Source organism: Nicotiana sylvestris, chromosome 8 (genome assembly GCF_000393655.2).
Source record: "Nicotiana sylvestris chromosome 8, ASM39365v2, whole genome shotgun sequence".
Lineage (NCBI taxonomy): Eukaryota > Viridiplantae > Streptophyta > Magnoliopsida > Solanales > Solanaceae > Nicotiana > Nicotiana sylvestris.
The window spans coordinates 192,885,292-192,910,861 of record NC_091064.1 but is presented as its reverse complement, the minus strand read 5'-3'; the positions used below and the strand labels follow the sequence as shown (position 1 = coordinate 192,910,861).

The following is a 25,570-nucleotide window of genomic DNA, read 5'->3' as shown; positions in this document are numbered from 1 at the left end:
TTCTCAAAAGTACTTTTGGTGATAAAACAATTTGTGTTTGGCCAATTAATTTCAAAAGTACTTCTAAGCAGCAATTAGTGTTTGGTCAAACTTTTAAAAAGTACTTCTAAATATATTTTTCTCAAAAGTGCTTTTAAAAAAAGTACTTTTGGGGAGAAACTATTTTTTTTTACTTCTACAAAACTGCTTTTGCTTCTACTCAAAAACACTTCTTTTTCTTCTAAAAGTTTTGCCAAACACTTCAACTTTGAAAAAAAATTTAAAAAAAAATAAGAAGAAGTGCTTTTGTTCTTGGAGAAACTTGGCCAAACAGGCTATTAGGCAAAAAGCTTGACTATTCCCTCAAGCTTGGTTGGGGATTTATAGCTATTACAAAGTGTACATATATGGTAAGTGTATAATACATAATAAAATCCTAATCAAATCATGATGATTCTATGTCAATCACATAATATCTCCTAATCAAATCATCATGGTTTTATGCAAATCACATAATATCTCAACACTCACCCTCAAGCTGGAGCGTATATATCATACTCCAAGCTTGTTACAAATGTATTTAATTCGAGGACGTCTCAGTGATTTAGCAAGAACATCTGCTAACTGATCATCCGAGCTAACAAAACTGGTGGTTATACATTGTGACTCAATCTTTTGTCTAATGAAATGACAATCCACTTTTATATGTTTTGTCCTCTCATGAAAAACAAGATTTAAGGCAATGTGAAGAGCATCTTGATTATCGCATATTAGATTCATCTGGTTGACGTCTACACACATTAATACTTGAAGAAGTTGTTTCAACCATATAAGCTCACAAGTGGCAAGAGTCATAGTACTAGATCTAGTGACAACGTCTTGCTTTTTGCTCTTCCAAGAATTTAAGTTCCTTCCAAGCATGACACATTATTCAAAAGTAGAACGTCTGTCTGATGGAGAACTTGCCCAATATGCATCAGAATATCCAACAAGATCGAGGTGACCCTTAACTTCATATATCAATCCTTGTCCTGGAGCTCTTTTTATGTATCTGGGGATAGGGATGACTACATCCCAACCTTTACACGGGGCTTGGAGAAACTGGCTACCTACACTCGCTGCGAACGAAATATATGGTCGTTTAATCGTGAGATAATTCAATTTCCCAACTAGTCTTCGATATTTGCCCGGGTCATCTAGGAACCTCCCCCCCCCCCCGGCCCCCGGAACAAGTTTTACATTCGGATCTATAGAAGTATCAACAGGTTTACAATTTGTCATACATGTCTCCTCTAATATATCCAAAGCGTACTTCCTTTGTAAGATTGCAATGCATGTCTTGGATTGTGCTACCTCAATCCCCAAAAAGTACTTTAGCTTTCCCAAATTTGTGGTTTGAAAGTTGTTGGATAGATGTTGCTTTAGCTGAAGAATTCCTTCCTGGTCATTACCTGCTATGACGATGTCATCCACATAGGCTAACAGGTAGATACATTCATCTGGACCATCATGCCGATAAAAAACAGAATGATCTGTTGCACTTCCTAACCATGCTCTTGGAGATTGTTTTGAACCAATTCTTGAAAACCCCAATTCCTTACCATCTTTTCACCCACACTCCCACTCCATTCTCCAATTTCTAACTCAAAACCATCCAACATCAACCCTTATCGCTATCCTTATTATCAAAAACAAAAAAATTGAAAAATAAGTGTCTGAATTACCCCGGAAGGATGCAAGGGACGATTGCAATGGTGCCGAGGTAGGCTGATGGTACAGACTTTTTTGGGTTGAACAGAGAGTTGGGGAGTGAAGAAAAATTGTTGCAGAACAGGGCGTTTTTGCGATCCATTATGCGACCGCAGAACTGATTTGCGGACCGCAGATCCGCCGCAGAGTGAAGCAGAGAAATGGGCCAATTTTGGAGGTTGTTTTGCTGTCAATTATGCGACCGCATAATCGTTTCATGGGCCGCACATCCGTAGCAGAACCAGCATGAGGAATTTCGGAGGGAGGTTCTGCGGTTCATTATGCAACCGCAGAATTGGCCTGCAGACCGCAGACCTGTCGCATACCTGCACAGAAGTGCCCAGACCCATAGGATCATTATGCGGTCCACTTTGCGGACCGCAGAAGTGTTATGCGACTACAGATCTGCATCGGGCTTCATTTTTCTAATTTTATAACCCGATCCCATTTCGTTTTAATTAGCCATAGAGGTCATTTTGAGGGGTTAGCTGATATTTTAGAGAGAGGAGAAAGCTATTTTAGAGAGAGAAGGGAGGATTCAAGGATTTCACTACTCAACTTAAATCAAGCCTTGGAATTTCATCAAAAGGAACTTGCTAGGGTTACTAAAAGGTAAGAATTTCTTCCCCCAGTTCTCCAATTTCGAATTTTGGGTTGGTTATGAGTGACGAGAGTAGACACATCACATGCATGAGCTAATAGGGATTGTGGGGAAATTGTTGAACAACCTTGGGTGGTTTTGTTGTTGAATTGGTTGAGGAAAGGTTGGGTTGTCATTGTAGCAGCTCTTGCCATACGAATTCCTCTAATCGTGCTTGTTATTCTCCTCTCTTTTATAGATTGGCATCGTTAGGAGTGTCGAGACGTTGTTACACCATGGAAGGCTCTTTCGAGGTATGAATGCTCAACTCTTCTTCTAGTATCGGAATCCAGGAATTCTTACAAAACTCCATCGCGTGTAGTTCGAACTTGAAACACTATTGAGGTGGGATATTCAAGCTAGTAAATTGACTCTCAAATAGCATAACGTGTCAGAAACCTCATGTGTTAATGATTCCCTCTGTGACTTAATTATGTTATACCCATTTGGGGAAGAAAGCTTAGTACGAAATCAATGTGATCAAATTCTTATTTCACATATAATGAAATCTTATGAACTTATACTTGTTAAGGCCAAAGGTGCCAAATGGTTGATTCAAAAAGAAATCTTTTGTACAAACTATTATCGTTTTGGGAATCCGAAGTGTGGCATTGTGAATACACCTCCACCCGCACACATTGGGATGAGGTGGCGGCGTCGCTTTGTGTAGAGATTGTGATTGTGAATACATCCCCACCCGCACACATTGGGGTGAGGCGACGGGGCCGCTTTGTGTAGAGGTTGTGATTGTGAATACACCCCTACCCGCACACATTGAGGTGAGCCGGTGGGGCCGCTTTGTGTAGAGATTATGATTGTGATTACACCTCCACCCGCACACATTGGGGTGAGGCGGCAGGGCCGCTTTGTGTAGAGACTGTGGCATTGTGGTAGAGGTCATATAGAGTATTCCCAACTTGAAATTTATAAATGTTATTGAGAGTTTTAAATTAAATTGGCTATGGTTTTTAATGGCTATTTAAGATCTTTTATTGCTTCCATGATTCGTCACATTCATGTTGCACTTCCAATCCTTAAAGGGGGTGTTTGGTTTTCATACTAGTACTATTCGACATGTATTAATGCCCCTTTTGTCGGGGGGCGCTGCATCTTTAATGGATGCAGGTGGTTCCACAACAGGTGGCTAGATCAGTGATAGCAGCACACCCTCTTCCCAACTGTCTTGGTGAGCCCACTTCATTTCGGGGCCGTATATCTTTTGCTCCTTATACATTTAGTTTTGAGGTATAGCCGGAGCCTTGTTGTCGGCACTATCATTGTAATCCTTGGTATATATTAGAGGCTCCGTAGACATAGTATGGGTAGTATGTTGGTGTTGGGAAGGTCAAACTAGTAATGTTATATTTGTACCACATGTACCACTTCGAACTATGAAATTGTATGTGTTTTGAGACTTAAAATGATGTAACTAATGATAATGAATTGATGTTGTTCACATGATCCTCTTCATTGTCTAACTAATGAAATAGATCTTCTCCTTGATCATGAGGGAGTTCGGGTAGGAGGTATTGTACGTGCTTGCTCGGCCGGGTTACCTTGGTGGAGCACCGGTCACGCTCCCCGAGGTTGGGACGTGACAAGCTTGGTGCAGAGACTTTATGCCTCAATGAAATAGATCTTCTCCTTGATCATGAGGGAGTTCGGGTAGGAGGTATTGTACATGCTTGCTCGACCGGGTTACCTTGGTGGAGCGCCGGTCATGCTCCCCGAGGTTGGGGCGTGACAAGCTTGGCGTAGAGACTTTATGCCTCCATGAGTGATACAAAATATGTTCAACATTAAGAAGCCAAATATTCCTCGGACTAAGGAGAACCGCTTTGACATGGATCAACAAGCCACATCGAAGAAGGAATAGATAGTGTGTCCTTAAATAAAGTCGGATAATAGCTAAAAACTCATTCCAAAGAGGCATTTATACTACTATCCTATTTGAGCGATAGCTGCAAATTCATACTAACATCTTGATTCTTGCATGCATGTCCAACTTAGATGTAATATGGTTCAAGATGTTATATCTACCCCTTTCGAGTAACAACAACAACAACAAAAAACAAAAAAAAAATCAGTGAGTTCCCACAAGTGGGATCTAGGGAGGGTAATTTGTATGCCTACTCTACCCCTACCCTAGTTTTCGATAGACCCTCGACTAGAGAGTAGATGAAAAGAAGCATTGGCCACAAATAGTAACAACAACAAAATATTAAGAGACCAAAGTGAAAGATATCAATAAAACAGTAGGTAAAGATATCAATTTACGAGTAAAAGGAACACCAAACTAACACTAATGCTACCGATCTGAGAAAGAAACCAAAGCGAAAGGTACCTACTATCCTTCTAATCTAATTTTCGACCTCCACACCCTCATATCAAGGGACATGTCCTCGGTAAGCTTCAGCAGCGCCATGTCCTATCTAATCACCTCTCCCCAATACTTCTTTGGCCTACCTCTACCCCTCTTACTACCCAATATGGCCAACCTCTCAAACCTCCTAACTAGGCATCAGTGCTTCTCCTCTTTAAATCTGAGTCTCGCCTCCCGTAGCTTATCCTCCACGAGAGCCACCCCACCTTCTCGCGAAAAAAATCATTCCTAATCTTATCAAATATGTCCGCACATCCGTCTCAACATTTTCATTTCAACTACTTTTATCTTCTGGAAATGAGAGTTCTTGACTGACCAACACTTTGCCCCATACAACATAGTCAGTCTAACCACCACTTTATAGAACATATCTTTAAGTAGTGGCACATTCTTATCACACAAGACACTAGAAGCTAGCCTTCATTTCATCCATCCTACTCTGATACAATGTGTGACATCCTCATCAGTCTCCTGAAACTTCCTCTATTTGGAATGACTTGTGTTTGAAGCCTCACCTTCATGCCCACTTCTTGGGTAACGTCGTTGAACTTGCGCTCCAAGTATTCCATCTTGGTCCTGCTCAACTTGAAACCTTTAGACTCTAGGGTCTGCCTCCAATCCAGCCTCTCGTTAACACCACCCCGCATCTCATCAATCAGAACTATATCTTCAGCAAATAACATACATCCAAAGTTACACATATCTAAAAGAAATGGCAAGGCCAACTTGGAAGTGAAACCTTGGGGTCTTCATCAACACGTATTTCCCACATAACAAGACAAGAATGACAAAGTGGGATGACTTCATAACGAAGGTATAATGGATGTATTAAGATGAACAGAATGGAAATATGTCTCATCTAGAAGGTATGACTTCCTAGGACAAAAGCTTACTAGCTTTACTTATAGAATAATGTTATTAATAGTAGTTACGTAGTCACTTAAAGCAATGAAGCGATACGAAACAAGAGGTTCACGGGTGAAGCCATTTGCTTCAAGAGAAATGTGCGCTTAATATGTATTTGGTATTTTTCAAATTTAATAACTTGTACGCTTCATCACTTCAAAGAAAAATGCACTCACTTCTCATTTTTCGCTTCAAGCGCATGGAACCTCTTATTTTTTTGCTTTTCACTTTTAAAAACACTGGCATAGAAACATCAGCTAGCACTGTGCAATGATCCACTACACCAGTCTGAGGTAAGGTGCTTGTTCCCATCGAATCCGCTCCACTCTAGCAGAGGCCAAAGCTTGCCAATCAGGATATTGCACCACAATGGAAGGGTAAATTGACTTAAGAACAAGACTGAATGATCGAGTCATTACGCCCTGCTGAATATACATTGATGAACCGGTTCATCGATCTCTTCTCATCCATTTCAGTTCAAGAGTTCCCGATGTTCAAACCGTTTATAATTGACATGCAAAGCATGGCAACACATCTTCCATGCTCCGTAAATACACACTAATTTTCTTCTGCAAATGTTTTTGTATCTCTAATAACTTATTTTTGCACATGCTCGTCATGTAACAATACGTAGGATCACCTGTCATGACTATTTCTCAATACGATTTAGGAGATTGATGAACAAGCTACCTCTCTATAGCAATACATAACTCCACGAATTGTATATGGTCGAGGAACTTTTGGTACAAATATTTTTAGTGAAGATAGAAACTTTATTGATAGACTGATAGAACCATCGCATTACTAACTATACCACGACATTTGTCTTCTCCACCAAAAAGTTGTTCTTTCTATGGAGACTCCATGACATTTGTCTTCTCCACATTTTCAACACACCTTTATTCATTAGCTTATTGAATTAAATCTCTTTAGGAGTACCCTATTAGACCACAACACCTTTCCAAGTTGTTTCCTCAGTGTAGTTCAATCTTTTTATGGTTAAAATAACCATCATTCCTCCGTGTCCTTAATCTCGTGAAAAAAAATTCTATCAAAAAGCCAAATTCCTTATTAAAAAGACATAATAGGACCTCTTTAAAGAAACAACCGGTATCATCGTTCTTTATGTACTTGAGCTTGTGAAAGAAATGTCTAAAAGCCAAATTCCTTATTAAAAAGGTGCAATAGGACCTCTTTTGGAAGACTATATTAAGAAACAATTGTTATCATCTACTAAAACGTTGCAGAGGAGACAATAGATAGGACTGCAGGCGCAACAACTACGCCCTCATAATAACAACAAATTCACCAAGAACAATTATATACTACCAACTACAACAAAAGCAAGAGCTTGACACCAACTTAAGAGATCAAAGAAAAAGAAAGTTTCCCTTGCACCAAACTCAAGAAATCAAAGAAAAAGAAGTTCGATATCTTCTAGAAAACCATGCCCTACGAACACGAGTTATGCGATATGATCAGAGAAGGCCAAGAATACGTTGCCCTTGCACCAACTCAAGAAATCAAAGAAAAAGAAGTTCGATATCTTCTAGAAAACCATGCCCTACGAACACGAGTTATGCGATATGATGAGAGAAGGCCAAGAATACAACCTTTACTTCGTTAGTGATTTCCTAAAGATGAAATCATGACAAAGATCGCCCATAGGGAAATATAATGAAAGTACCAAGGCGTTAAAGCAACTAATGATGTGATTAAGGCTACCCGAAGCATGCACGGACCTTCACATGAGGTAAGTAAGATATAATTTATTTGTGCGGTATGAGTTAGAAGTGGTTTATAATGGGTAAAATAGTCCAAAGAGATCAAAATGAATTGAAAATCAAGTTCTTACAAGGCAACCTCGAGCGATTGCCTAGGGTGTTCCAACCAAGAACGTGATGCAATAAACCCTTTCCATCGCAAGGTGCATCACAATAGCTCAAACATGGCAAGTCCAACCTTTTCTATTTGTGAGGTTACCGCAAGGTAAGTTGCTCGGACTCGGGTGCGGGTGTCCGATACGGGTTCTAGAGGTCGGATCCTTCATAATCTAAATTTTAAGATTCGGGAGTATTGATCCAGGTACGGGTACGAGTGTTGGGACTCGACTATAAGTAATTCAAATATCTAAAAATAGAGTATAAAAAATGTCTAAATTATGAGACATTATGTGAAAAATTTACGAGGCAACAATTTCACTCTAACTTTTGTTTAGATTTCCGAATTCATAGTATCTGTCCTGAATTTTTTCTGTCGATTTTGATCAAAGTACCCAAAATCGGTTGACCAAATCTAGCCCCCCCCCCACACACACACGTTGTGTCGACACGGGTGCGGCACTGAAAGTAAAGAGTTCGAGCAACTTAGGCCGCAAGTAAGGCACGAGGGACCAAAAGTTGGATCATAGCACTTTTTTTTGGTAAGGTAAATTGTATTAATCAAAAGGGAGAAAACTCTCATATACAAGAAGTATACCAAAAAGTAGAGAATTTACATCAAAACATGATTCTCTACAAATGACACCCAATCTTCTATACAAGTAGGGGCTATATGAGTGCACCAAAAAGCGATCAAAGATAAAAGACTATTCTTAAGATGTGAAAAAGAAGACTCAATCCCCTCAAAAGCTCTGCTATTTCTCTCCCCCCAAACTATCCACATGAGAGCCAACGAGGCGAACTTCCACGCCTTTTGCTTTCTTTTTCTACGGCAACCGGCCCAGCTATATAACATATCCTTTACAGTGCTTGGCATCACCCATCGAATACCAAAAAGATTCAGGATTGCCCTCCACAAACCTGAGGACACAAGGCAATGCAACAAAAGACGGTCAACTTCTTCCCCTGAGCTTTTACAGATGTAGCACCAACTAACAAGTGTAATTCCTCTCTTTCGCAGATTTTCAGTCAAGATCACTCCCCTTGCCGCTAGCCATGCAAAAAAGCACACCTTCGTGGGCGCCTTAGGAATCCAGATCAAGGCACACAACCCCATCTCCAAGAATCACAAGATGGTTAGGCCTGTCTTGCCCATATAGCAGTGCCAACAAATCTTGGAGCTCCGCAATCTCCCAAGCTTGCATGTTCCTTCAAAATGAGAGGTCCCATACTACCTCTTCATGCTCCTTGCGAATCTGTTGAACCATCAATTCCTTTTGGTTTGAAACTCTGAAGACGTGGGGAAAAGAGACCCTCAGAGTATCCTCTCCACACCACCTATGATTCCAAAAACTAATTCTCCTTCCTTCTACCCCACTTTAAGTGATGTTGTCATTGAAGGCTTCCCAATTCTTCATGATGCTCCTCCACATGCCACACCCAAAAGGTGTTGTGATCGCCTTGGTCCTCCAACCCCCTCCTGTGGAATCGTACTTTTCTACTATGACCTCCCTCCATAGAGCATGCTCTTCTACCCCGAATCTCCATAGTCACTTCCCTAACAAAGCTCTGTTGAATACCCTAAGATCTTTTACTCCAAGTCCACCCCACTTCTTTGGGAAAGTGACTGTCTGCCAATTCACTAGATGAAACTTTCTAGTTCCATCAGCCGCATCCCAAGGAAAATTCCTTTGAAGTCGCTCCAGTTTTTCTTTGGATCATAGCACATTACGAAAAGATAAGTCCAATGAGAGGCTCAACGCGAGAAAGCTGGGGTTTGGGGAAATAAAGGGTCTTGCATCACGAGGCTATCGCTCTAGGGCTCTCGTAAGCCAAAAAAGGATTGGGAATTTTAGAGAAATCATAGAGAGCTATTAAAGAGGGTGGTTTTGGAGTATATTTTACTAATGCTTGTAATTACATCCTAAAGTCGTGGATGCCACAAATTTTGAAGAAATCTTAAAGAGCACCAAAACTTTGGAAGCTAGGGTTTGAGGCAAAAAAAAAAGGTAATTCTGCAATTGATTATGATGTTTAGATAAGTTTGTTGAGTATGTTTGTGGGTAAAATTTCTTTTGAGCATGATATTGAAGTAACCCAAAAATGAGTCTTGTGAAGGAGATGATGAATAATAAAATGGGGTTAAAGATTGAGCGGAATGATCACTCTAATAACTCTAATAGCTTAATATGGTATTGGATTTATGGCATGATTTATAGTATAAATCAAAGGATGAGATTTGGATGGCTCGTCTCCAATGTACGAACCTTAAATGGGTGTTATTAGAATCATATAAACGAAATTTGATAGAGTGTGAATATTTATGTAGATTGATTTGTTGTTGGATATATTGGGCGTGGTTTTTGACAATTTGGAAGACAAGGTAAAGGTAAGTTGAGATTTAGCTTCCCTTGAGGCACTTTCCTCAATATTCATGTCTAAATGCTTTAAAAAAATGTTTAGAATATAAATGTGAGTTCGTACAAGCGAGCGAGCATACTCTCCCTACTTTATGAAACTTTACTTTGAGCTATCACATGAATTACATGTATGTGTTTTTTCTTTGTTTTGGAAAGATTTTTGCCTTGAGATTTAAAAATAGAACTATGAATGTATTAGACTTAAATACATATTTGGCACCCTCCCCAAAGTTGTAACGAAATACCTTTTGACATTTCTAGAATATTTCCCCAATCGTGTCTGGAAGACACCACCTTGGAGACGGGGAGTGCGTGAGAAGAAGAAGAATAAAGGAGAAGAAGAGAAACATACCTGATGAAGAAGCTTGAAGAAGAAAGAAGAATCGTTGATCTAGTATGGCTGGGTCGACTTGAAGAAGAAAGAAGAAGAAATTGTTGAAAGCCCTACGAAAGACACCACATAGGAGACGTGGAGTGCGTGAGAAGAAGAAGAATAAAGGAGAAGAAGAGAAACATACCTGATGAAGAAGAAAGAAGAATCGTTGATCTATTATGGTTGGGTCGACTAGAAGAAGAAATTGCTGAAAGCCCTAATCGCTGGTCTAGTACGTTTTTTTTTCTTCCAAAAAGCGACGCTACAGACGCCTCTCGCGACACAGGCAGAGGCGCTCGCCTTTTTGAAATCGCAACACAATAGAGATAAATAGCACTAGAGGCTCGCATCACATCACACTATTAGCTTTAAGGGGAGCGCTATTTACAACCCTGATATATATTAAAGAATAATTCATGAGTCAATGAGTGCAAAATTTCAAAATGGTCATAAGGACCAAAAAACATCACATATTTAAACTTAAATGTTTTGGGAGAACTTCAGTAACTGAGAGGATACTCGTTCCCAAGAGGAATTAACGCTTACCTAGAATCCACATATGCAGGTTAAGGATCATAGTCGTCCACTTTTGAATAAAAATGAGACACCCCAACTAGTCGAGACAAGTGTTTGAACGTCATGATGTACGCATGATAACTCTGATTTATGTCAGTGAAACTCCTCAATAAAGTAAATTTATGTTATTACACGATAAAAGCCTATTGATGCAGTTTCAAATTATGAAATACTTATCAAAATAGTACATGGTTTTCGTTAATATTTATGTGAATTATTCTTGATGATTTGCTAATTATGCATGCATAGTTTTTCTAAAGTCTTGTCCCATGCATAATTTTTCTAGAGCCCTGACCCATCCTCATCGTATGGAGTCAATAACACTGAGTAAGTATAACAAGTTATAGTCACGTTGTTATAGGGCACTATGTTTCACACAAAGGTGGTGAGAATAGTTATATCGTGACTCTTCTCTAGTTTATTTTTTGTGAGAGCTACCACTATTATCAGCGGGTGCTAGCCGTGTTTGTCTATTCTTTTGCATAAGTGAGTCATGTCTTGTGCAAATTGTATTTCATTCGTTCATTCATAGAAGTTCCATGATATACCCGCGGGATGTTTAGCTACATACATGAGTCCTTTATGATATTTTTTATAGTTTCATCATAATTTTCATACCATGTATGAGGCTTATATGTCATAATTATGATTAGGCCATTGAGTCTAATGTATTCTCATTTAAAAAGATGCATAGTTATGTTTCATTATAATCAAAGTCCTAGGACCAATCTGAAAACATATTATTACCGGTATGCAAGACCACTAAATATGAACTACAAATAACAAAATTTGGGTTGTAGCAACGTATTATAAGACAGCCTCTCCTATCAGATTAGCCGGTACAAAGAGGAAAAACGCTCGACTACCCCCTACCCTACAACCCTAATGCTCGACCGTCACACCTTCATATCAAGAGTCATGTCCTCGAAAATCTGAAGTCGCGCCATGTCCTGCCTGATCACCTCGCCCCAATACTTCTTGGGCCTCCCCAAAGAGGAAAAGACGAGAAAGAGAAAATGAAAAGGTAAGCCAGAGCAAGCAAATGATCACTTACAAAGCTCAGCAAGACACAAACGCAATGAAAAAAATCCCCCCCCCCCCGGTTTATCGTACGAAGATAGCATAAACTAAAACATGATCCGTTGTCATAGAAGCACTAAGCACTACGGGCTTTTTCAAAACATATCTTGTTCTTTAAATTATGTTTTTCTTTCATTTCTTTGTTTATAATATCTTATATGATATTGCTCTTTTCTTTTGTTCTTTGTTTTGCTAGATACGAAGCAAAAACAAAGGAACCCTGTCCGGGGAAGCTCCAGCAATCTCAGTGGGACGCCTAAACTTCTCAATTGTGGACCAAAGCAAAATTATTTGTTAATAAACAAACGATTGACTTTGTATTTTGTATAAAACCCAAAAATTCTGATTAAATCATGATGTTGGAAATACGTTATAGTACATATAACATGAGGCCCTCCAGAGAGAAAGAATTCTTTTTTCAAGGCTGCCGGTGGGTTGGGACCGAGCTCGTATGATTGTGACTAATCCAAAATATTGCGAAAAGCAATACTGAAATAGTGAATAAAGGCTGGAAAGGCACTGCTTTTGCCAGAAAACATTGTTTCGGTGACCGATGCCTCAAGAAATTCGTATGGGTCCGATCGGAAAAGATAGGCGACCAACGCAAAAGAAAAATCAAACTTGAAAGACGTCGAAAGAAGATCTCACGCGTGGCCGTTGATGTGTCACTCTCGTCAAAACCGTAACCGCCAACAGCGCATGTTGGGTCTTCTACCTAACACCTTGTTGGGGTTTGATTGCAGGTGATACGGGAACCTTGTGGTGATGTTGGAGTTTGCGTCACAAAAACTGACTGGTAAATTGCACAATGAGGCTGTTTTATTCTCGGATGTCAGTAGAATAATGCACAACGGCCTTTTTCTCACTACTGCTCCGATATCATGTGAGAAATAGCACCAAAAAAATATATCATTGATATGTATTCACTACTATAATACATGAGCCCTAATTATCTATACTCTATACAATGCATATACAACTACTTCAAAGTGGGACACAAAACATAAGCTATCTAACACTACATGCACTAAAGTGAACTTAAAAGATGCATTAGCATCGATATTTTCATTTTAATTGAGTAAAGCCAATACTTTATCGTATTTTTACCTGATAAAACTTTGACTTGCAGCTCGAGAACCAGTTAACTAACCACCTTAATCCGTGCTATTATGCATGTTCCATACAACTATGAACTCATCTTTGTTGAAAAAGTATCGATGTTAAGACTTGACACCTTAATCCTAACCGCATCATTTTACAAGAGCATTATACTCTATTTGCTTTATTTTTGTGACACTCTTTCCTTTTCAATCTATTCTAAAAAGAAGAATTTTTATATAAAGCAATTCAACTATAAAATTTCATTTTTCCTTTATGACATAATTGTATAGCTACAGAGATATTATGACATGTTTAAGATCACAAGTTTTAAAAGTATTCCTTTCTTTTTTTTGGAGAGCTATCAATAGAGTATTGCCCGATATTGTTAGATCGAAAGACCTTACACCATATTAGAGCTTAGATGTTGTTCAAGATATTTTAACTAGAGGTATTTTAAAATATTTTTTTAAGAAAAACTAGGAAATCTAATATGTTGTTCTACACATTTTACTAAGGCTATACTTGATATGATATCCCAAATTGTATATGTTATGCATTTTTTCATAAATCTTGCCCTTTCTTCTTGAAGGGGATCGCTTATTCTTACTAAGAACATTGTCATACTCACATTTCTCCGTTGTAAATTTTTCATTACTTACATATGCAAGTGCTATTTGTGACGGCGATGTGAGCTAGACTTCTCTCCACCCCACTTTGCTTTGGTGACCCCCACTACATCATTAGGTAGAAGCATTGATTTAATTGATTCTTTTGCATAACTGGATTGCTTCCGGAGCATTTCTACTCTTTTGCACATCCTTAGAGGCTTTAAAGACAATATGTGGAGTGTATAAATAATATTTGGGCAGTAATATGATGTATATTCCTTGTTAGGCAACATTTTAATTTGCTTAATTTGAGGCGTGTGAGCCACTTTATGGTTTCATGATTTCATTTTTATGTATTTTGTTGTATGATAATATTGGGACGCCCGGTTCCCCATAATTCTTATAAAAGGAATATGTCAACATAATGGGTAGGGTTTCTCTATACGTACTTAGATTCCCCACTTAGAGTTCGGGCGTCGATCACGTGACTCTGCGGGATTGAGGCGTGACAAGCAATTAACATAACAACAACAACAACAACAACTACGCCTCAGTCTCAAACAAGTTGGGGTCTACCATATAAATTCTCATTTTGCATTTAATCTCAACTTATGTAACAATCATTATACCAATTAAAATAAAAATGAAAACTAAGTTAAATATATAAAAATAATGTGTAATAATAATAACAATAACAATAACAATAATAATGTTAGAACTTCTCTAACAAACTAAAACCAATTCTCAAAAAGTAGATATTACCAATATAGATCTTTTTCCTTTATTTTTAGTAAAGTTTGAATTAATGTCAAGAATTTGTAAATCTTTCGAGATGACTTTCTCCATGACATTTTAAGTCTATCCCATTCTCTTTTAGCACTTTCTCTCACCATAGTTTCACACATGTACCGGTGCATTCATAGGTCGACGCGGGATATGACCAAACCATCTAAAGTGACCTTCTCTCGTTTTATTCTTAATGTGTGCTACATGCATCTTTTAGCGAATGTAATATTTTTAATCTTATGTTACTCTTGTATGATCGCACATCCATCATAGCATCTAATCTATGCAACACTCATCTTGTAGATATGCTGGACTTTAACGGCCTATCATTTACTACCATACAACATTGTCAGTGTTATAGTTGTTCTATAATTTATCTTTCACTTCAAGTGGCATTCATCGATCACAAAACATCCTAATGGCACTTCTCCATTTCAACTATCCAATTTTAATGCTATGAGTAACATCTTCATCCATCATTCCATTTATTTGTATTCAGTCTTCTATTTATTCTAAACCCCTTACTCTCTAGAGTGTTTCTCCATTGTTCAAGCTTTTGGTTAATACCCTTGGTTGGTTTGGTCGATTAACATAATATTATTCGCAAATAGCATACACCATGAAAGCTCATCTTGTATTGTTTTGGCGAGCTCATACATAACTAGGGTAAACAAGTAGGGGGCTCAATGTCGATCCCTAGTGCAGACCCATTCTTGAAAATTCTTTTGTAGTTTTGTATCTCCTGCTACTATTCTCGTGCTAGTGATGACTCCTTCATACATGTCCTCTATGGCATTTATATATTTAATATGAATTTCTTTCTTCCCGTCACACATCAACAATCTTTCATGGTACTATATTATTTACTTTCTCTAAGTTAATAAACACCATGTATAGATCTTTCTCTCTTTTGAGATAAATTTGCATCAATTATCTTAGTAAGAATATAGCCTCTATAGCAAATCTAGGGGGTAGAAATCCAAACATATTCTCTGTCACTCTTGCCGTGTTCCTAAATTTACGCTACATTACTTTTTCCCAGAGTTTTATCGTATGATTTATGAGTTTAATGCCATAATAGTTCATACAACTTTGAATATCTTCTTTATTATTATAAATTAGAATCAGGGTTATCTTCCTCCACTCACAAGCTACCACTTTTTAGTATAGTATTGAATAGCTTGGTGAGTCATTCTGCTTCAACCTCTCCAAGACACTTCCTAACGTCTATAGGGACATTAGCTAGACCTAAAGCTTTTCTGGTCTTCTTAATTTTCATGGCATCATTTACTTGTGTTGGTCAAACTCAACGAGTGTAGCTAAGATTTCTATCATACACCAATATGTAGAGGTCAAAAATGTTATTCTCTTGGTTCGAGTTGAAAACAACTTGAGCTAATAGTTTATCATCTCTTCTTGACCTCGTTGTCTCTATCAAAACTTGTTGAGAATCGTCTTTAATACACTTCACCTGGTTTAAATCCTAACTCTTCTTCTCTCTTAGGAGTTCTAGTTTAAACATTTCTTTCTCCCTTTCTTGTGTCCCTAGATTTTGATACGTTCCATCTAGAGTTCTCTATCGAGATTTACTAGTAGCCTTCTTAGCTGTCTTGTACTCTTCAAATGCTTCTCCATCTTTTGCTTTTGGCAACTTTCTATAACACTCTCTTTTAATTTAATAACTCTTTGTATCTTCTCATTCCCCTACCAGGATTTATGCCGTTGAGGTACTTGACCTAACTCTTTAGACATACCTAACACTTCAATTGCTACTTTTTCAACACAACCTGATATTTCCTTCCACACTAATTATACTCAATTATTGTTATGCTAAGTAATAGCAGAAGCTCCTTCTTTGTCTGCTATTAATTCTTTAGTCGATACAACAACAAAAAAAAAAATCAAGAGTAATCACACAAGTGAGGTACGGGAGGGTAGTTTGTACACAACCTTACCCCCACCACCTTATGAAGGTAGAGATATTGTTTCTGATAGACCCGTGGCTCAGGAAAAGCATAGTCACAATATTGTTAAAAAGAAATATAATAATGGATAAACCACGAAAAGAAAACAGTAACACGAAGTGGTACCAACAAAAGCAAGAAACCTAACAATTCAACAACAACGCCATTCATATACTTTCTGGGTATCTTCGCAATGGAATTGACAGGTGCACGCACAAGTTATGGAGCATGAAGTTACTGAAAAAACAAGTTATAAACTTATAATCCCCCCTACACAAGGAAATATGAACATGGGAAGGAATATATAAATGTACTAGTTGTATAATCCACAATTGCTTGAATCTCGAGAAGTCCTTCACCTTTGATCATTTCAAGAGAAAAGATAAGTCTTCATATGTCAGTTATACTTTGTTAGGGGCTGTGTCCATCCATTTCCTTAGAAAAGAATAGAAGAGTTCTTGTGACTCGACTACATATCACATCCATGAAAGCACTTTAAGTGTAAGATATTTAATTATGTCAAATATAGTTTGACTTTGACATTTATCTCTTTCAGTGGCTCTCTCATGATATTCTGGACCAACTCCTTTAACCTCGAGCGAAAATTCTCAATTGCCTCAAATCTTTTGAAATAGATTATATTGGTTTTAAATATCATGAATATCCTTTGCCTTCTAGAAAAGATCCTCATATGATACTCCCCGTTCGAGATCCCAGTTTATGAAAATTGGATCCTTAATCTTATCCTCGGCATCGGCATATTCAAGTTATTAGGTGATATCGACCAGGACAAGATCCAAAGATGCTTTCTTGAGGGTAAAAAGTATTAAGAAAAAATAACGACTTAAAGAAACTATTCATTTCCTAAAGAATACAAATGTTCGCAAATTAAGTAGGAGAGAAGCAAACTAAAGAATTATGATTGCTTATGCAACTAAAATTAATGTTGTCAAAGCGCGCTTAAGCCTCGAAGCGACTTTTGGAGTTTAGAAATCAATACATTGCCAAACTTTTGGAGTTAAATTAGAGCATCAACTTGTTGCTTCACTGTAAAATTGAAAATATCTAAACTATTTGAAAAATTAAGAGGTGAAGAACAGTGTTGTCAAAGACGCACTTAAAGCGCGCTTAAGCCTTGAAGCAAGGCGCAAAACGTGTTGAACGCTTTGCCTCGCTTAGCGGGTGGTTCAATGTCATCATCAAGGCTCTAGGACATACTTTTCCTTGCTATGAGTGTCATCCTGAGGAGGCGATACTAAACAATTGAAATTTTACTTTATTGCAATTTTTCAATTTCTTTGTCCATATGTTGTTTATTCATGCTTACTAGTAATAGGGTACGCGCATTGTGCGTGTAGTCCTGTCAATGAATATAAAATTCTTAAAAATTACATAAATATTATATTAATGTGCCTTGAATTATAAAATAAAATTAAATGAAAGCCTTTAATATATATAGATAGATAGATAAATATTACAACATAAGCAAAATCTTATTCAATTTTAAATTTCTAATATTAGGAGTCCTACATAATTCAAATAGAAAAATTTAATAAAAAATTTAGGTACTTAAAGTCTTAAATGTTAAAAAATAAATAATTATTTTAATTTACAGTACATTATTAGATCTTTTTGGAATAAAACTTGGTCAACAAACAGCTTTGTGAAATTACATAATTATAATCTTTATAATTTGTTTGTTTTATCTGTCATTCACCTAATTATACATTATGCTTCTAGAAAATAATATAGAATATCAAATACATTATTTATATATTCTATACATATTTATTAATACGTTATTACTATTATTACTTTTAGTAAAAGAAAACATAACGTTTACTCCTATATCATATATACAAATACAAAGCGAACGAAACTTTTCTAGTTTGGATTGAAATGTGTAGAAATTCCAGAATTAAAAAATTAAAATTCTAAATATTAGGAAAATAAATAAATAAATACTCCTACATATTAGGAAAATAATTAAATGACTATTCCTAAATATTAGTAAAATCTAATGACTATTTTGTCCATTATGAACTATATTTTAAAAGGGTAAAAAAGGCGAACGACATTTCGCTAAGGGCCTTTGTGCTTTTAATATAGTATAGATAATTATTAATCTTGGACTACACATACATAATCATATTTTTTCTCCTTTTGCGTCTTGCTTCATAAAAGACCACGCTTTATTTGCGCTTTTTACTTAAAACCCCAATGGACCTTAGAGGTTTTATCCGCTTTTCGCCTTTGATAACACTAGTGAAAAACTAATACTGCAGAAAGATAACTTTAAAACTTTTAGTGGATACACAATGACATGAATTTTAGGTAAGTGAGAGTCAACTCCTTAGACCGAGCCGGAACCCGTCCCTTCTATTATGAAAGAAGAAGACATTGTAGAGTTGAAAGTTAGGTGGGGGATCCCTGGTTACGTTGACATGCGACCGGCGATAGGGAACGACATAGTTCATTTCGACCGTCCTGGGTACTACGTGTTTTACGCCTACCCCTTTCTTATTGGATACACATTTCCTCTCCCTTTCCTGGTGGTAGATTTCTGTCGTTTTTACGAGGTATGCCCCGCCCAACTTTCGCCATACCTGTACAAGCTGTTCCTTATGTTGCTCAAGTTTGCGGAACTCGCCGGTCGTGAGATCACTTTGGATCACATGCTCAATATCTTCGCCCCTCAGCTTATCCGCGGCACGATGCTTCACATGCATCCTCGGGGGTCGAAGAGTCTGGTGGTGAAAATGGACGATGGGGCTAACCGTCGTTTCTACGAGAATTATTTCTATGTGCGGACTGAGCACATTGTGGCAGATCCAACGGGGTTCCCTGAGAAGTGGAACTTTGCACGTAAGTTTCTTATGTTTTTAGTCGGAGATATATCCGACCATTTTCTGTTACAGTACTAAACCATGTTATGTCTCTGCAGCCGAGAAATTGCCTCCTCCATCTGTCGAAGGTATCCGCGAGTGGGTGAGCGCCATCCTTCCCCATACGGCGGGGGTTCGCACCTGATCGACCTTTTATGAAAAATTTGGACGCAGGCCCCTTACAGGTGAGATGTCGTTTCTGTTTGCTATTTTTTTTCTCTCTTTTCACTTAGTTTCGTATATGATGTTTGTCGATGCCAGGGAGAGTGCGGAGAGCGAGGGCTCCTCCATTGGCTTTTCGTCAGCCGGCATTGTCTGCTCGCCCTGTTGCAGCACCGGCCGCTCGGCCTTCGTCGAGGGTTGCTTCAGTCGAGTCGGCAGCTATGGTTATTCCTGCGGAGGCCACTTTTCAAACTGAGGTTCGGACTCGTGTTGCTCGTCCGACGGGTGAGTCTCCCCGTGCTGAGGAAGAAGAAGGGCCGTCTAAAAGGCGGCGAGTGGAATTCGAGGCAGCCCCTCCGACTGTGATTCACCTGGACGACTCACCCTCAACAGAATCTGCGGCGGGGGTTGACATTGCCCCGCCCGTAGAGATGGAGACAGCCGTCGTATCTGCCCCGTCGACGGAGATTCCCACTATTGTCGTTGATCAGCAACCTGCCACGACGGGGGGCCAGATTTTCGAGGCTGCCGTTGTGGTTTCGGATGTACCCTCATCCTTCGTACCTCGTCGTGCCTCCTCATCAGCTGCTGAAAGAGGAAAGGGCGTTGTTGTCGATGACTATGAATCCGAGTCAGACCTCGATCCTAACGATGTTAGGATGTTTGAGGAGGGTATTACCCATTCGGTGGTTCGTGCGGGAGGACCGGCCCGTATTCTTGAGATTTCTTCGGATGTTAATCTCCTGGGGGACACGGAGGATCTGGTGCCACAGTTCGACATTTTGTGTTCTGCTGCCGAGAACGAGGCTCTCCGGAACGTTCCAAATATCGATTTGATGAATGAGGTGGCCGCTATGGGCTTGAGAGTATGTTGCACTTTTCTTTTATACTTTTCTCATTTTTCTTGTTGATATGGCTTTAACTCGTCTTCTCGTCTTTCAGACGTACATGGTGGAAGTGGAGAGTATGTGCAGGACCGACATTCGGGCCAAGATTTTCATGAAGACGTTGGAAAAGTATCGGCGCTATCGCAACAAGTGCAGTGAGATGCACGAGCGACTGAGGGAGAATCCTGGTGCTCGATCCCTTGGCGAGGAATTGGAGAAAAGAGATCAACAGTTGATGGAGGCCAGTGTTCATGGTTCGGTTTGGATCGGTTTTTCCCTAAAAAGAAACCAAACCAAGTAAGTCGGTTTTTCAAATATTAGAACCAAACCAATTAAGTCGGTTTTCTCGATTCGGTTTATGTCGATTTTTCAGTTTTTTCGGTTATTTGCCGGTTTTTTCTTAAATATAAGACATACACTACCAAACACATATTCTGGCGACCACATTTTCAATGTAACACTATCAAATCAATTGTCCTTTGAGAAATCTATTATTTAACAAGATATATTGATGATAATTGAATCAAATAGTGATGGATAACTTAAGGACTCAATTAAAAATATATTATTTTTAACACAAAATAGATTGTTACACTAAACAAAAGAAAACTACAAATCAAACTAGAATGCAAAGGTAAAGAACTATATTAAAAGTGCAAACTATTAACATTTACCATAAATTTTTTGAAACTTTGTATAAAAATATGCATATATGTAGGTGTAATAATAAATTTGATATAGCTACTCCTATAGTCGGCTCGGTTCGATTTTTTTTATTAAAACCAAAACCAAACCAAATTTGGACGGTTTTTAAAATTCCAAACCAAAAAGTATCGATTTTTTTGGTCGGTTTGGTTCGGTTTTTCAGGTTTTAATGAACACCCCTACGCAGGAACAGTGTGCTCGAAGAGCAACTTCGCGCGAAGGATGAAGAGCTCGAGGTGGGAAAAGGGAGTGTGACTATCTGCAGGGGAGACTGAGGTCAATGCTGGCCGAGATGGATCAGAATCTCATCAAGGTCGAGGCGATGAGTGCAGAGTGGATGGGAAAGATGGCAGAGTTGGAGAGAAAGGTCGCCGGGTTGGAGAGTATCGAGAGTGCCTGGTCTGCGGCTTCAGCAAGGGCGGCGGCCTTAGAGAACACTATATGCGTCCTCCAGTCCGAGCAGGAGTCGGAGAGAGCGACGGCAACGCTAATGGAGGCGAGGCTTGAGGAGCGCATTGATGAGATCGACCGGGAAACTTCGACCTTAGGTGATCGGGTCGCGGCTCTTGAGGCTGAAAAGGAGCGACTGTTGGCTCAGATTGAGTCTTCCTCTGCCACTGTTCCCCGCCGCTTACACGAGCGTTGGGTTCATGCTGAAGCTCAGCGAGATATATACAAGAGTCTGGGGGAGGCGGGCAATGTTACTGAGGCCGCATATGAAGAAGCACGAGCAAAGGTGCGAGAGGCTCGTGTCAACTGTGGTTATGACTCTGCGATTCCGGAGGCCGAGGATGATGAGGGTGAGCTTCTTGGATATGATGGCGATGATGGTGGCGGTGATGACGCCGAGTGAAATAATGTTGTCTTAGTTTGTTTTCTGTTTGCTTTTTTTTTATTCATCATAGGTTGTCGTTGTTCCTATCTTTTCTTTTTCTTCTTTTTTTTTTAAATTATTGGCTTGGGTTGTATGTAATCTGCGACCGTTAGCGCGGTGACTTTGTATAAAGAAGAAATTTTTCGTTGCTATCTACCTTATACTTTATCTTTGCTTTCGCTTTTCGTGATTTTGGTACGGGATAGATTCTTGTATGGCGAGTCACGGTCTTTCCTTCCCTTTTTGTTTTCTGACGGCACTTGGCCTTAGATGTATTTCGAACTTTTCTATTTGGCGATGGCTCGCAGCCCTAAAGAATGTTATTTCGAACTTATCGAAATAGTAACCCGTCGTCGTTCGATCAAGGTCGAACTCTCTCTTCTTCTTTTTTTGGCGAAGGCCCTTGGCCTTAAAGGGTGTTATTTCGAACTTATCGAAATAGTAGCTCGTCGTCATTACATCGAGGTCGAACTCTTCTTTTTTTGGGGGGAAGGCCCTTGCCTTAAAGGGTGTTATTTCGAACTTATCGAAATAGTAGCCCGTCGTCGTTCGATCGAGGTCGAACTCTTCTTTTGGCGAAGGCCCTTGGCCTTAAAGGGTGTTATTTCGAACTTATAGAAATAGTAACCCGTCGTCGTTCCATCGAGGTCGAACTCTTCTTCTTTTTTTTTGGGTTGGGGGGGAGGCCCTTGGCCTTAAAGGGTATTATTTCGAACTTATCGAAATAGTAGTCTGTCGTCGTTCGATCGAGGTCGAACTCTTCTTTTTGGCGAAGGCCCTTGGCCTTAAAGGGTGTTATTTCGAACTTATCGAAATAGTAGCCCGTCGTCGTTCGATCGAGATCGAACTCTTCTTTTTTTGGGGGGGGAGAAGGCCCTTGGCCTTAAAGGGTGTTATTTCGAACTTATCGAAATAGTAGCCCGTCATCAGTCCCAGCTTTTGGAGAGTCAGGCATCCTCCGAGGGAGTCCCGGTTTGCTTGATATTGTTTGTATCGGAGGGCTTAATGTCGAAGAGTATGAAACGTTGTTGTTTCGCTTTTATTTTGTGCCCATACTGGAGTTCCTTTGTCTGATTCCGGCCTGAAGATGTTATCAACGGGCGATATTTCGGTTGTCTTGTAGTAGTTTCTCATTCTTTGATTGAGATGTTTCTTTGCTCGTTTGCCCGCGCGGCATTTGTGTTCCTGCTTGAGCAAAGAGCAGAAGGTGAGTTAAAATGATATTTTCCTTACCCCCATCCGATGGAACGGTGAATGAGAGCAGGTTTGTAACGTTGCTCGTTTTGTTTGGTATTTCGACGGTTGATGGGGCGAGGATTTCTAAATTTGGTGACTCTATTCAACTCTCTTTCCCCTTCCATGCTGCGACTTTGTCCTGCGTGGGTTGGGTTTTGCCTTAGCGCTCTTTCTGGCGGGTAATCGTGTTTCTTGTCTTTGATCTGGAAGAGACTAGGAAACTTCACTAAGAAATCCCCACAGACGGCGCCAAAATGTTTGACTCAAAAGATATTGTGACCTTCTTGAACAAATCAATTAGAGAAAATGAAGGGATAAATCTTAGTTAGACATAATAAATTCCAGATCAATGAGCTAATTGGAAAAATAGTATATGAAATAAAATAGAGATAATCGATCTTATTGAAACTCTTCATTGTGGCTCCCATTAATCAATGGGAGAGGCAATTTTACACGTTTTCCTGGAGATTAATTCTTTCTCACGAAGATTACAAGGAGAGAATTTAGGAGAGAGGAGGAAAGGAGCCCCCCTCATCGAAGGTTTTCCCCTGCTATAACTCAAGGCACACTTGCAATTTACTTGGTATGACGCTCTCTCACACCAAGTATGCCTTGGTCGTCCTCTGGACATTGTTCCTTTTGACTCGACGGGTATCGAGAGTGCCGGATGTAGAGTAGGCCATGTCGTCTTTTGCTGCCTTATCGTTTGGGCGGGACGTTGGTCAGCTTGGCCGTGGCGGTCGGATTTTTACCAATACATGATTCTTATGATTCTTTATACAGAAGAATAATACTATCAGAATATCCTCAACATGAGAAATATTAAAGGTAGCTAAGATCCTCAAATATTCGGCAGGCTTATGAATGTTCAAGAAGGCGGTTCCTTATATTCATGTCATAATTATTTGAACTAGCAAAAAGAAAGGCCTCGTGATAGGCGCAAACTGCTTACCGCCGCTATAATCACAAGCAAAAAAAACACTCAGATACTAACAGCCAAAGACTGACCGTAAGTCCGTAACCCTGAGTAAATTAATGCAAAGCGTGTCTGCGTCAGCATTTATCGCTAGGTGTCATCCTAGAGATTTAGCACGTATCACGGTAATGCTTCTCGAATTTCTAGGGTTGCAGAGTTAATATATGATCTAATAATCGAGTGCAGCTTCAGGATAAGTACAAACAAACAGAAAATACAGAAAGAGTAGCGAAAATAGGAACGACTGTTAATTAAGAAGGAAGATCTAATGATATGAAGAGTTTTAAGGAAGAACCTGTTAGTGCTGGAGAAGTCGTAGAGTCTGCGACGGTTGGAGAAGACGACAACAGCAACATCGACGTCGCAAAGAATGGAGAGATGTTTGGCTTTCTTTAGAAGCCCTTTCCTCCGTTTTGAAAACGTCACTTGTCTGCTGTTCTTGTCTTTGATTGGCTTTATTTCCACCTTCTTCCGCCCCATTCTTATTTAATTCCCCTCAAAATCTGAACTACTCTACCAACCAAGCCAAGCCCCAAATTGGAAATTTTTTTTGTGGAGATTTCCGTTTCTATGTATTGCTTCGTATCACTATCATCATATCTTGGGGTTTTATAACGTTGACAACTTCTTTTTCCTCTTAATCTTTCACTATTCACAGAGAAAAGATGTTTCACTGTTCTCCCCCGCCCAACCACTCTCTCCAGTATTCACTTCCACCATCTTTTTCTGCTTACGTTTTAACACTGCTAGAGCAGTAAATGGCAAATTTATTAAACTGTCGAGATGTATTCACACTTTCGACTTAATAGGAAGGCACCAAAAACCCGCCCAATTATGCGAATTTCGTGGCTGCAGGACTGACTGACACTGCTGCGTTGGCCGCGTAGTCCCGTATTTTCAGCTGATTGGCTGGAAATGGAAAATTGGAAGAAGTAGAAATACTTCCCTATTTTACAATTGAACTTTGGAATCATTAAATTACCGGGTGATAGCTCCTTTGACTCGCTTCTTTTACTTTCTATTGAAAATCGTTTAAGTATATAACTCAACTTTGCTTTAAATTTTTTAAAAAATTAGACCCCCTACAATTTTGTACAATAGATATTTCCCTATTTTTTAAAATGTTTTATTTATCCTGTATATTATCAGTTTTTTATTTTTATTTTTTAATATTATGATTTTTTAAATCTATATTAGGAACCTATCTATAGAATAAATAAATACCTACTTTTGGAATAAAAAAGAGCAAAAAATAAAAATGAAATATATAAGTTAAGATATTTAATAATGAAATAAATGTAAAAATAATTTATTCATATCAATAATTAATTTATTAATAGCAATTAAAATTCAAAAATCTATTTGCCCAACTTAGAATAAAAAAGAGAGAGAAATTTTGT

At 38.9% G+C, this 25,570-nt stretch overlaps 1 protein-coding gene across 1 annotated transcript in view; it reads right to left on the bottom strand.

Annotated features, from left to right (window-relative positions):
- LOC104227656 (agamous-like MADS-box protein AGL27) overlaps positions 1-24,947 on the bottom strand; it is a 30,593-nt gene extending 5,646 nt beyond the window's left edge. The window contains exon 1 of the mRNA XM_070155386.1: positions 24,466-24,947. Coding sequence (XP_070011487.1) covers positions 24,466-24,650 — 185 coding nt within the window. The 5' untranslated portion in view covers positions 24,651-24,947. The remainder of the gene's footprint in view (positions 1-24,465) is intronic.
- Positions 24,948-25,570: the final 623 nt, after the last annotated feature.